At 46.8% G+C, this 12,787-nt stretch overlaps 1 protein-coding gene across 1 annotated transcript; it reads left to right on the top strand.

Moving 5' to 3' along the window:
* The first annotated feature begins 7,026 nt into the window (after positions 1–7,026).
* On the top strand, positions 7,027–11,839 carry F5Z01DRAFT_154938 (P-loop containing nucleoside triphosphate hydrolase protein). The gene is made up of 3 exons (XM_046257748.1): positions 7,027–9,623; positions 9,671–10,818; positions 10,871–11,839. Exons 1-3 carry the CDS (start codon positions 7,193–7,195, stop codon positions 11,498–11,500), a joined length of 4,209 nt encoding a protein of 1,402 aa, XP_046117099.1. The 5' UTR covers positions 7,027–7,192; the 3' UTR covers positions 11,501–11,839.
* The last annotated feature ends 948 nt before the right edge of the window (positions 11,840–12,787 follow it).

Below are 12,787 nucleotides of genomic sequence, written 5' to 3'. Positions count from 1 at the left end.
AAAGGGCGAGGCTAGGGCTAGAGACCAGTGCCTAAAGGTAAGCCGAAGTAACTAAACATAACTAGGTCCGGCTACGATACGAAGTACCTAAGTTAGTCTAAGGTGCCATGCCCTAACTAAGTAGCTAATACGGAAAAAATGCCAAAGAAGGTTAATAAGCAACCTATGAACTAACCAGTAGCGCACGAAGCCTTACACTAGTTAGGATACTATGATAATAACTACTATGCCTATAAAGGCGGTAAGGAGGAATCGGGATAGTTTCTAAAAGCCCCGAAGGTAAGGACCCTTACTATTATATAGAAAATCACTATAACCCCTGAGGATAGCGATAATTCGGGAAGCGATATAACCGATACCCTAGACTACGAAGAAGAACTACTATAGAAGAAAAGGATACTCGAGACTAACCTACTACACGGACGAGTAACCCCACGAGAATAGATAAAAGCAGCGATAGATCGATACGACCCCCTGCCGCAAGGAGAAGACCTCTAGATAGTTATCCCCGCTTAGATACTAGACAAAGGTATTAACTAGGTAATAGACCGAAGAACGGTCTTAGGAGACGACCCACGTATATACCTAGATACGCTAAAATACTTCGAACTCTTATAGATCTCTTATATATATTACTTTTATAGAATACATATACTTAATAAAGGAAGGCATTAAGTCTACCTAATTAAGGGACTAGCCACCCGCGTTATTAACGACCTATACGAAAAGCATAAAGCGAAGTTCTACGAATATATATACGTAGAACCTAGTATAGGATATATAATACTAAGGTAGTTAGTAAAATACCCCGAAGTATGCGCACGAGACTAGAAAACGTGGCGCGGATATTAGTTAGTGGACTATCTACGACACGCTAAGGCAAAGGTATTCGATTAGTATAGAACTAGGGAATAAAAGGAGATAAAAGAGCTCCGGCGACACGAGAATACCGCAAAGGTATTACTCGGTATTAAGATAGTTAAGAGTAAGGAATACGCCTTAAGCTACGGATAAGGGTATAAGGGATGCGAGAAGTACCCTAACGGCATAAGATTACCGTTCGACCCTACCGAATAAGCGGATCGAGATTATATTAGTAAAGGAAAGATAAACCACGAAAGATATACTAGAGCGAAGGAAACGCTATACCTATAATATAGGATCGAGGCACGAGAATGCCTTATTCCGCAGGGAAAAGCATGCACGTAGTGTGTTATATATAGGTACTTCGAAGGATATATACTAGACTATAGAGTCTATTGCTACGGGTATATATATTACCTATACGAAGAAGAAGGAAAACGATATCCCTCGATATACCTAGAGTCGTACGATAGTAGCTACGTATACGACCCTAAGGATAATAATATCGATATAGAATACTACCCGTTAAAAAACTATTAATATCGCTTATAGAAAGGGTATAGGACGACGAAGGAAACCTAAAGACCCTCTGCTCCGTGGAGATAGATAGAGGATAGAAAATAGTTTTAGAAGTCTAGATTAACGGATATTGCCTACGAGTACTATTAGATAGTAGGGCAATAGGCAACTATATCTTACTAGTAGTGGTTAACCGATATATACTACTATAGAATTATAAGACTCGGGTATATAAGCTTTTTAATATTAAAGGATAAAGTTTCGATTATAATAGTAGAACTATCGACCGCGAGACCGATTATCTCGACGTAACGATATAAGGATACTATAAGACAATCGTCTTCGATATTATAGACTTATATAAATACGATATAATACTAGGTTACCTATAGTTAATAAGAAGTAATCCAGTAGTCGATTAGCGCACTAGCTAGTTAGCGTGGATAGACACGACAACGCGACGATTACTATTTAACTAGAAAGAAGCGAATATTCGCGACGACTTAGCCTCTAAAGGATCTTTACCGAAGGATATAAGCGAGCCGAAGTAGGCAAAAGCCGTAGTACTAACCGAGAAGGCTGTATAACCGGGTATACGATATAAATAAGGAAAACGAATCCTCGCTAATATTATATAAAAGATATTTAAAGCAAACCAAGCCCTATAAGAAGAAAGAAAAAAGAAACCTATAATAGAAGAAGAACGAATAAAGAATATACCGCTAGAATACCGAAAGTATAGTAGGTTGTTTAAGGAAACCCTCGAAATAGGTATTCCGTAATATAGTTAGTGGGATCACGAAATCTATCTTAAAACTGGAACCTCGACTAAGTTCTATAAGCTCTATAACCTTAATAAGAAGTAACTTAAAATATTACGAGAATATATCGACGAAATACTTAAGAAAGGCTATATTCGAACCTCTACCTCGGAAGTAGGATATCCCGTTATATTCGTGCCAAAAAAGAATAGGAAGTTACGACTAGTCGTGGACTATCGGTAGCTTAACGATATTACGATTAAAGATAGGACACCCCTGCCGCTTATTAACGAGCTTAAGGATAGACTTCACGGCAAGAACTGGTTTATTGCTCTTAACCTAAAAGGAGCCTATAACCTAATCCGTATAAAGAAAGGAGACGAATAGAAGACAGCTTTTCGCACTAAGTTCGGTCTATTCGAGTATTTAGTAATACTATTTAGCCTTACTAATACTCTAGCTACCTTCTAACGAATAATTAATAACGTACTTAGGGAGTACCTAGATATCTTCGTTATAGTATACCTAGACGATATTCTAATCTTCTCGGAAAACCTTAAAGAATATAAGAAATACGTCCACTAGGTATTGAAAACACTTTAAGATACGAACCTCTTAGTTAACCTAGAAAAGAGCGCGTTTTATGCGTAAGAAACCGTCTTCCTCGGACACACGATCCGACTAAACGAAATCCTAATAGAATAAATAAAGATTAATATAGTTAAAGAATAGCCTGTGCTAATAACGCTTAAGGAAGTATAAGCGTTCGTGGGATTTGCGAACTATTATCGACGCTTTATACGCGACTTTGCGAAAATCATAGTATTACTCACGGGACTTACTAAGGGAAAAGGAGAATTCAAGTAGGAAACAGAGTAACAAAGGGCATTCGAAGGATTGCGAGATACTATATTATTAAATATAGTACTTATAACCTATAACCCTAAAAGACTACTCGAATTAGAAACAGACGTATCGGACTACGCCATAGGAGCGTAAATTAGTTAACGAGACGACGATAGTAACGTACGACTAATTATATTCTTCTCGAAGAAACTCTACGGCGCGGAACTAAACTACCCTATTTACGATAAGGAATTCCTAGTAATTATCGCAGCTATTAAGGAATTTAAGCACTATATGCTAGGGACGAAGTTTATTACTAAAGTTTATACCGATTACTAAAATATCTCTTACTTCGCGATAATATAAGAACTTAGCGCACGATAAATAAGATACGCCGAATTCTTAGCCGATTACGATATTGAAATTATCTATCGGAAAGGTTCGGAGAATAGTAAAGTAGATATACTTAGCCGCCGACTAGACTACGATACCGAAGTATTAAAAGCTAAGGGCTAGATACTTCGATAAAATAACAAAGGAAACTACGTATAAATAGTACTTAACCTTCTTATATTTAGAGTGGAAGTAGACACTATATACTACGATAAAATATTAGAATAGGTATTAAAATATAAAAAAGAAATACCTAACGACTGCGCGATAGAAATAGGAAAAGGACCTACTAGGAATAGATTACTTTGGATACCACCGCCGCTACGCGATAAAATCTTAATTAATATTTATACGTATCCTACGGTAGGATACTAAGGAGTTAGAAAGACTCTTAAACGAATACGACGAACGTACGACTACTAAGGAATTAAGGCAGACGTCGCGCGTATCGTCGGATAATACGAAGATTACGCACGTAGTAAGGCTGCCCGGCATAAACTATATAGAGAACTAAAGCTACTACTAGTGCCTTCAAGACTATGGGAATCAATAGCCTTCGATTATGTCACGAAGCTACCTAAGTTAAAGGAACTAGGATCTAACGTCGAATACGATAGTATATTCGTTATCACGGACCGAATAAGCAAATTCGGATATTTCCTACTATATTAAGAAGTAATAGACGCAGAGATACTCGTATATACGGTGCTTAAATATATCGTGGCTAACCACGGCCTTCCGGAAGAAATTATTTCGGATCGAGGAACGATATTTACCTCGAAGTTTTGGCAAGCATTGATAGCTTAGCTTGGGACTAAATATAAGCTTAGTATAGCTTACTACCTATAAACGGATGGATAGATAGAAAGATTGAATTAGATATTGGAATAGTACTTACGGTGCTATATTAACTATGAATAGGATGATTGGGTCTCGAAGTTACCACTCGCCTAACTCGCCTATAATAGCGCACCTATGGAATTAACTAAAATCTCACTATTCTACGCGAACTACGGATACGAACCCGAGTTCGGTAATAAAACACTAAGGGATAGACCTCTTGCTAAAAAAGCTATACTTAAAGTAGATTAATTACGCTTACTATATAAATATATAAAGAAATAGCTCGAATTCGTACGTATACGAATATCGAAGTACTATAATTAGAAAAGATCGAAGGGACCGATCTTTCGGAGGGGAGATATAGTCTACCTACTACGTAAAAATTTCATAATAACTCGACCTTTACCGAAGCTCGATTATAAAAAACTTAGACTATTTAAAATTAACGAAGTTATCTTAGATACTAACTACAAACTTTCACTACCCTTAAGTATAAGGATATACCTAGTTTTTTATATTTTATTACTCGAAAAGGTACCGTAAAACGCAAAAACAAACTACGAACTAGAAGTTCTTAAAGAACTCTACGAACTAGAACGAATCCTCGACAAACAAATAATTAACGGAGAAGTTAAGTACTTGGTCAAATAGAAGGGCTATACGAATAGCGAAAATATATGGGAACCACTTAAATACCTAACGAACTGCTAGGATAAGGTCCGCTATTTCTATCGCTCTAACCCGACGCCTGGGCATGCTGTAAGGCAGATATAGTAAAATCCTCTATAAATAAGGGCTCCGGGGGACCACTGCTAAAACACTCCTCCTAATTTTCTATGAAATCTAGAGTCACTAGACTATCTGTCGAAGAACGAGCTGCGAGATTACTAGACATAGAGGCATCCGATTAGCGAGTACTCTCACGCTCGGCCTCCTCACGCTCGACACGCTCTAGTTCCTCTACACTATCGATACCACGAGACACGGCTCGTATTATCTTTTCAAACTATAATTTCTTTTGTTTTCGAAGACGCTCTACCTTGGCGTCTATTATACGACGAGCTTCCTCCGCCTTTTCTAATTTAGATTCGAAGCGGGTGTGTTACGCAGTAATTCGATATAATTACTATAGCGAAAGCGCTTTAATATCGCAATAAGAAAGGTTAAGACGGACGCACTTAAAATAGCGCGAAGAATCCTCCTCGGAAGTAATGTATTTGCGATCGTTCTTTTCGCAAGTAGAATAAGTATTCTTTATTTTTACGGAATTTAGGAACACGACCTCGAGAAGAGCGTTACGTTATTCGGTTTTTTGGGAACGAAAGTTGCGATTTTTCGTAACGCGGTCTGGTATTTTGATTAGTATACCGCAGGAAGAAGGAGTAAGAAGCAAGGAACGTATATCACGGGAACTAACACGGTTTTGAGATCTTGGGATAAGATCCTGGGAGAGGAGATATTATGTTACGACCTAATATGCGACCGCATGTGCCGCTATGCGGCCCGCACGTGATATGACGCATAACCCACTCTTTTTCACTAGTTACTTTGGATTATCTATAAAACACTATGATCCGGATTATCGCACTTATCTTATGAGCCTTATAATCCACGGGTATTATTCGCTTTATATAATGATCCCCTTAGTATATAGGAAGCCTAGCTTTACTATAGTCAGTCTCTACCAGCTCCTTAGCTATTAATATAATTGTCTACGCAAGATCCACTATCTCGCACATAGACTGTGACCCGACCGCTTAAGTCAACGACATCCTAGTGTACTTAGTTTAAACCCGACTTCTATTCTATCTACCCGGTAGCTAGTCTAGACCCGAACGTCACACCAAGCTATTCACGCGGAGCCTTGTTAGCGGCGGGGCTCGAACAGTGGACCTCGAACAGCAGCCCCCTGCCCGACCGGGCCACCAGCTCTTTTCGATCAAATTGTAACGGTTACGCCTAACCGTTGCGCCATGGGCAAAAGATCAGGCATTGATCGAATGACGAGCGATCAATACAGGCGTAATAGCTGCTTATAGGGGGTTACGAGGGACTAGGTCGTAACACGCGGTCGAGGGCCAAGTCTACGGCGCCAGGCGAACGGTCGCAAAGGGAATTAACGCTAGCTTTAATTCGGGTTAAATCAGAGCTAAATCTAGCACCCTACGAGCCGATCAGCCTTAAAGCCTTCCTATAAGACCTAGCGGGTGGGACACGTAGCGAGACGGCCCTATCTAAAGCGTCGGATAATATAGACCTCTTGCTAACTAAGATCGGCGCCCTTAAGGCACCCGACGAAACAGCCGATAAGGCACTCGCTAAGGCACCCGATAAAGTAGCCGATAAGGAACCCGCTAAGGCACCCGATAAAGCAGCCGATAAGGCACCCGCTAAGGCACCTTATAAGGCAGTTAGGAAGAGGCCAAGGGCGCCTACAGCGGGTAGCGTTAATAAAGAGGTACGACCTCGCCGTTCACGGCGTGAAGCTAGGCCAACCGCCCGGGCGCGGCGGTCGTAATCAAATTTACAGCTATTTACAACCTCACTTATAGCCTCACTTTATAACTAATTGAATACGAATATATATCTTGCTCAAGAACTTTAGCGCCTCCGTGATAACTACTACACGCTTTATATAAAAAATAAATACTATCATCACGAAGTCTGCTATCGCTAGATCACAGCAAATTGATTTATTTATTATAGAATTGAATTCTATGGCGTGCGTAGCTCTTTGGGTGAGGCTGTAATGACGAGGGTGCGTATGTGTGTTGTGTGGTGGTTGTGCAATTGGTCATTGATACCGTTGGCACCTTGTGATCTAATATCCCACCGTACCCGGGAATAAGGCTGCCGATCTCGCCACATTTGGGGCGCAAACCTCGTTTTTGACCAAACGCGACGCGCGTTGCTTCTGCAACTTACCCCAGAATCAGGACTGCCGCCATGTCCCTCCCTCCTCCAGCATGGGACATCTCGAAGGACAGGCATTGCTGCTCTCACAATCGCCTACATGGATCGACAAGCTGGCCAGCTGGGCGCAGTCGGGGTGGCCTCACGCGGCGATAGCTCTCACAGCGGCGGTCTGGGCGGCTGCTTCACGCCTCGCTCAACCGGCTGCGCAGCCTCGCCCGAGGACTCTGCTCATAGTATGGAAATACGAACTGCCCATCCAGCTCACCAGGATCGCCCCGATAGCGCTGCTCGCCGTCTCACACGCGTATCGCGACGTCGCCATCCTTGCGTACGGCCTCACGCTCGGTCTCGCGAGACACGCGAGCAGCCCGACACGGAGACGCTCCACCCTCCGCCAGGTCAACTTTGTCTACACAGCTGTGTTCTGTCTGCATCTGGCAGCGCGATATCTCTCTTGTCTGCGTCAGGGCACGCACTGCCACCACAGCCCCGTGGTCACGGCGGCAACCGTTTTCCTGGCCCTCCATGTCGCCCTCCTCGTCGTGACGCCGCAACGTCTCAGCGGTAGTCCGTCGCCCGAAGAGGAGTGTAGCTTGCTGGGGTCCTGTACGTATGCATGGCTGGACCCCGTTATATGGAAAGGCGTGACCAAGAGGTTGGACATGTCTGGCATGCCCGCCCTGCCCTGGTACAATGACCCCCAACTCCTGTTCCGCCGGCTACAGAGCGCTCGTAGTGTCTCCCGAAACACTTTTCGCACAATCCTGCGCTTCCAGGGCCGGCACATTATGCTCATGGCCGCATGGTGCATGGCCGCCCAGTGCTTTGACAATGTCGCTCCTTTTAGCATGTTCAAGCTCCTAGAGTACCTGGCAGAACCTGACGCTGCCGTCTACAGACCAGGCGTGTGGCTCGCTCTCGTATTTCTCGGCCCCGTGGCCAGGTCACTCTGCCACCAGCAGTACATATTCAACTCGACGCGTCTCGTCGTCCGCGTCAAGTCCGCCATGACGCAGGAACTGTACAGCGTCGCTCTCTCCTCGATGCAAGCTGACACCTCGAGTGGGCGGCTTCTCACCCTCATGGCGGCGGACATTGATGGCTTTCTGCGGGCGCGCAGCGCGGTGATGGCACTGGCTGGGATATCCACAGGAACTCTCATTGCGTTTTTCGGCATGTATCGAATGTTTGGCTGGCCGTCGCTCGTCGGCATGGCGATTCTGCTCCTGGCCATTCCCGTTTCCGTGTGGCTTGGCCGCCATATCTTCAAGCGGCAGAGGCTGGCGAGAAAGGCCCAGGACTCGCGAATATCATTGATAGCAGAGTATCTGTCTTCGATCCGTGTCGTCAAGTACTTTGCCTGGGAGGAATATGTCAGTGCCCAGGTTGGCGCACGTCGCGCTGACGAGCAGAAGGATCTTTGGCGCGTGTCGGTTCTTCAAGCCCTCGCCAACCAGATTACCCAAATCTTCCCCTTCTTGGCGCTGCTGATCATGTTTGGCTTGCACGTCGGCCTCCAGAAGAAGCCACTGACCGCTTCGATTGCCTTCACCACTTTGTACCTGGTGAGAAACCTGCGCAGGAACATTTTGCAGGCGAGCCAAGTCGCTAGAAATGTTGCTGGGGCTCTTGTCTCCTTGGAACGCCTGGACGAGTACTTTGACACGGCAGTCCTCAAACCGAAGCTCCCGCAAGGACCCCTTCGGATGCAGAATGCCACGGTTCGTCGGCATGAGCTGGATCCCGGACTGAAGGATGTGTCTATCGACTTTGTTGAGGGGGGCCTGAACGTGATCTCTGGAAACAGTGGAAGTGGTAAGACGACACTTTTGCTATCCATCTTGGGCGAGATCCAGCTCATGGAGGGCTCCATAAACGCCCCTGAAGATATTGCCTATGCTCCGCAGACAAGCTGGCTCCAGAATCTGTCCATCAAAGCCAACATTGTCTTCGGTGTCGAATCCGACCAGCTATGGTACAACCGCATTGTCGACGCATGCCGCCTTCGGACGGACCTTGCTGGTTTGCCAGAGGGGGAAGATACCCATGTTGGCGAGAATGGCGCTTCATTATCGGGTGGACAAAAGGCACGCGTAGCCCTGGCGCGAGCCCTGTATTCCCGGGCACCTCTCCTCCTGCTGGACGACATCTTCTCAGCACTCGATGCCAAGACGGCAGCCGGTATTTGGGAAGACTGTTTTTGTAGCAGGCTTTTGCAAGGCAAGACTGTAGTTTTGGTAACTCAACTGCCGTGGATTGCCTCCCAGGCTGATCTGAACATCATCCTTGATGGCGGAAAGATCCAAAAGACCGAGGCTCACCTTGGCGTAGTGCGCCGACCTATACATGCCCAGGTGGCCGAGCAGGTTGTACAAAGAGAACGGAAAGATGTGGATGGACCGAATATCGCGGCGAGAGAGACACAGAGTGCTCTGGTCGATCAGGAAACCAAAGCATCCGGGCACATGGGTCGCCTGACATGTAGGTTTCAACCCCGTCATTACTCCCAGAAGCAAGCTAATGAATAGTCCTTCACTATATGCGTTACTTTGGACATCCGCTGTTTACCGTGGTCTGCCTGGCATGTCTTGCCGGTTGTGGATTACTGACGTTTGTCAGCGCGTACTGGCTGTCGATCTGGGTCGAGGCGTATCAACATCAGGGCCATGTCAATGCGGCATACTACCTGGGCATCTACGCCGCCTTGACAGTGTCGGAAATTGCGCTCTTTGCCTCGCTGATCATTCTGTTCGAATGGGGCGGTTGGCGCGCAGCGCGTATGCTGCACAGCGAGTTCATCGCGGCCGTCACGCGCGTCTCCCTGTCCTGGTACAGGGCCATACCTGTCGGACGGGTGACGAATCGGTTCGCAGGCGACATGGCATCGATCGACAACTCTCTCAGTAGTGTGCTGCGCCTCAGCCTCGAATCACTGAGCCAATTGTTCTTCCGCCTCGCCGCCGTCAGCTCCATCATGCCCATCTTCATGTTGCCAGCGCTATGCACATCGCTATGCGGCATCGTGGTGGCGGAAATGTATACGCGGACAGCGGTCATCGTCAAGCGTCTCACTTCATCCTCGCAAAGCCCCGTCTTCTCACAATTTGCCGATACACTGGCCGGCATGTCGGTGATCCGCGCCCGAGCTGGCATGGCGCGGTCGTTCCAGGAGGCCCTTGCGCAGAAGATGAGCATCTACTCTCGTGCTTTCGAGACCAGCCTTGACTGTAACCGCTGGGTGGCCGTGCGTGTGGATTTCATCACGAGTCTCGTGGTCTTGCTTGCCGGTATTATCGCTATTTCGAAAGCCGGTGTGATCGGAGCCGGGCTTGTGGGGTTCTCGCTCTCCAATGCCAACGACTTGAGTACGACCATCTTGGTCCTCGTGCGAAGCCTTAATGATCTGGAGGTCGAGATGCAGAGCTTCCATCGTGTCAGAGAGTACGTGAAACTAGCCCCCGAGGATCAGAACGACAAGCCCTATCCAGAAGAAGGGTTATACAGTGACGGCCCGTGCATACCAAGGGACTGGCCGTCATCCGGTGAGGTCGAGTTTCGCAATGTAACAGTGCGTTACCGCGAGGACGGGCCAGATATTCTGAAGGATGTGAACCTCAAATTCCGGCCTGGGGAGCGTGTCGCGATCGTCGGGCGGACAGGTTCGGGCAAGAGTACGGTAAGTTAAGTTGTGCGCGCGCAGGAGTTCGGTAGTTGCTAACTCAAGCCAGCTTGTGCTCTCGCTTCTTCGGTTCACACATGTTGTGTCCGGCCAGATTCTCTACGACGGGCTTGACATCACCAAGGTGCCTCGACAGCGTCTCCGCAAAGCTCTCACCGTCATCCCGCAAGAAGCGGTCCTCTTCACTGGGACGGTAGGTTCAAACATGGATCCTTCGGGGCAGACGTCTCCCGATGCTCTGCAGCGAGTGCTGGACTACTGCCATTCCGTCGCCTCCTTCGACGATGCGGAGGCCGAAAGTGCCATCCAACTGGACACCGTTGTCCAGGCCGGGGGCGAGAACTTTTCACACGGCCAGAGGCAGGTTTTGTCTCTGTGCCGTGCCATATTGCGCCACAATCGACTGATGCTGTTTGACGAGGCCACGGCCAATATGGACTACGTGACGGACGAGGGCATACAGCAGATCTTGCGCGCGGAGCTGGACAAGGAAGGTGAACGTACGCTGGTGACCGTGGCGCATCGTCTACGTACAGTAATAGACTACGATCAGGTGGTCGTGATGGGTGCAGGGCGTGTCGTCGAGGTGGGAAGCCCTCGGGAGCTTTTGGCGGCAAAGGGGCCGTTCCACGAGATGATTCAGCACAGCGGGGAGGGGCACGTGCTGGAGGATGCTTAAGCGTATTACTTGTGCCTGTTACAAGTGCCATCACGATGTCCCTCGCCGAACTTCGCAACAACATCGCCAATCACCAATGCCGTCAGCCCCTGTGTGGCTCATAAGGCTCAATCCTGATAGACAAAGCTGGTTGTGTATGTGTCAGGCTATGCTATGTTAGTATTGAATCGTGATCGCCGCAAGTTTGATCGAATCCAAACATCGCGACTCCCATTTGGTGGTCCTAACTTGTGGATCGAGATGAAAATGACTCGCTCTTGAAACTTGAGGAAGAACAATGCCGCACTGTATCATTTGACAAGGGATCAATACTTGAATCAATGCAAGAGCCAATGCTTTCAACCCTCACGCAGCCACTCTAGCAAAATTGGTGCACCAAGTATCATTGACCTATTGATCTTGTCGATTATTGGGGCAAAGAAACATCAAATGCCATGAACAAATCATCGCTTCTTGCCATTATTGTTCCTCTGCGGAGAACCCGTACTCAAATCCATCGATTTATGTCCAATCTTTGCCCTGTATCCCAAGTTCGTGCCGCATAAACCTGTGGCGAGCATGAATCTCCCATGAGCGATTCCTCAATCTCCGTAATCTTGCTGTGGAATCAAAGGCGCACAACTGTGCCGGGACATGCCGTGAGACGAAGCAACCATGTCGTTAACAATCCAGAAATCTCAGTAGAGACCAAGGATCGACTCGCTGGAGAGCGCAGTGCCAATTTGAGTCAAATGTCCAAATCGACACTTTCGGTGGGGCACTGCTCTTGAGTGTCGTTGGGAGTTCGAAACATGCTGGGCGTAAATAACACCCAGCGATGATATGTTGATCGTCGTCTCCAAACCCGGCATTACATGTGCTGAGGGAATTCTGGCTAAGTCGAACATACTCAATGCGAGCTGCTGTTGATCGTCTGAGCACAGATGGAAAGTCGATTGCATGCCATGAACCACATCCGAGGGATCGGAGTTAAGAACGATGAGACGTGAGGGGAGGAGGGGTGGGTAGAGAGAACGGTGAGGTGACGATTTGTACCTGACGGTAGTATTCATAGTCTCGACCAAAGAAGGGGAGGATCTTCCTTCTATTTTGGGATCAATAGGCTCAACCCGAGTGTTGGTAGCGACTTCTGATATGTCGACCGAGAAGGAACGTTAGATTTGTAGAACAGTGGCAGCCAAAACGGGCCGGAGCGAGCTGGAACCAGTCAGTGATAGATCATCCACAGCGGCACCTGACTAGAATGACGATACTTACCGAGATCGAATATGAAGGCTTTTGACTCAT

The sequence above is a fragment of the Emericellopsis atlantica genome, assembly GCF_019669845.1.
Source record: "Emericellopsis atlantica unplaced genomic scaffold F5Z01scaffold_17, whole genome shotgun sequence".
Lineage (NCBI taxonomy): Eukaryota > Fungi > Ascomycota > Sordariomycetes > Hypocreales > Bionectriaceae > Emericellopsis > Emericellopsis atlantica.
The sequence above is the reverse complement of the archived record's forward strand: the minus strand, read 5'-3'. Positions and strand labels throughout refer to the sequence as shown.

What these genes read in the sequence shown, in the direction of transcription:
- F5Z01DRAFT_154938 (XM_046257748.1), top strand. Translation starts at nt 7,193, where the DNA reads ATGGGACATCTCGAAGGACAGGCATTGCTGCTCTCACAATCGCCTACA. An exon ending in GCACATGGGTCGCCTGACAT is followed by an intron (nt 9,624 to 9,670) that starts GTAGGTTTCAAC and finishes GCTAATGAATAG; the next exon opens with TCCTTCACTATATGCGTTAC. An exon ending in CAGGTTCGGGCAAGAGTACG is followed by an intron (nt 10,819 to 10,870) that starts GTAAGTTAAGTT and finishes AACTCAAGCCAG; the next exon opens with CTTGTGCTCTCGCTTCTTCG.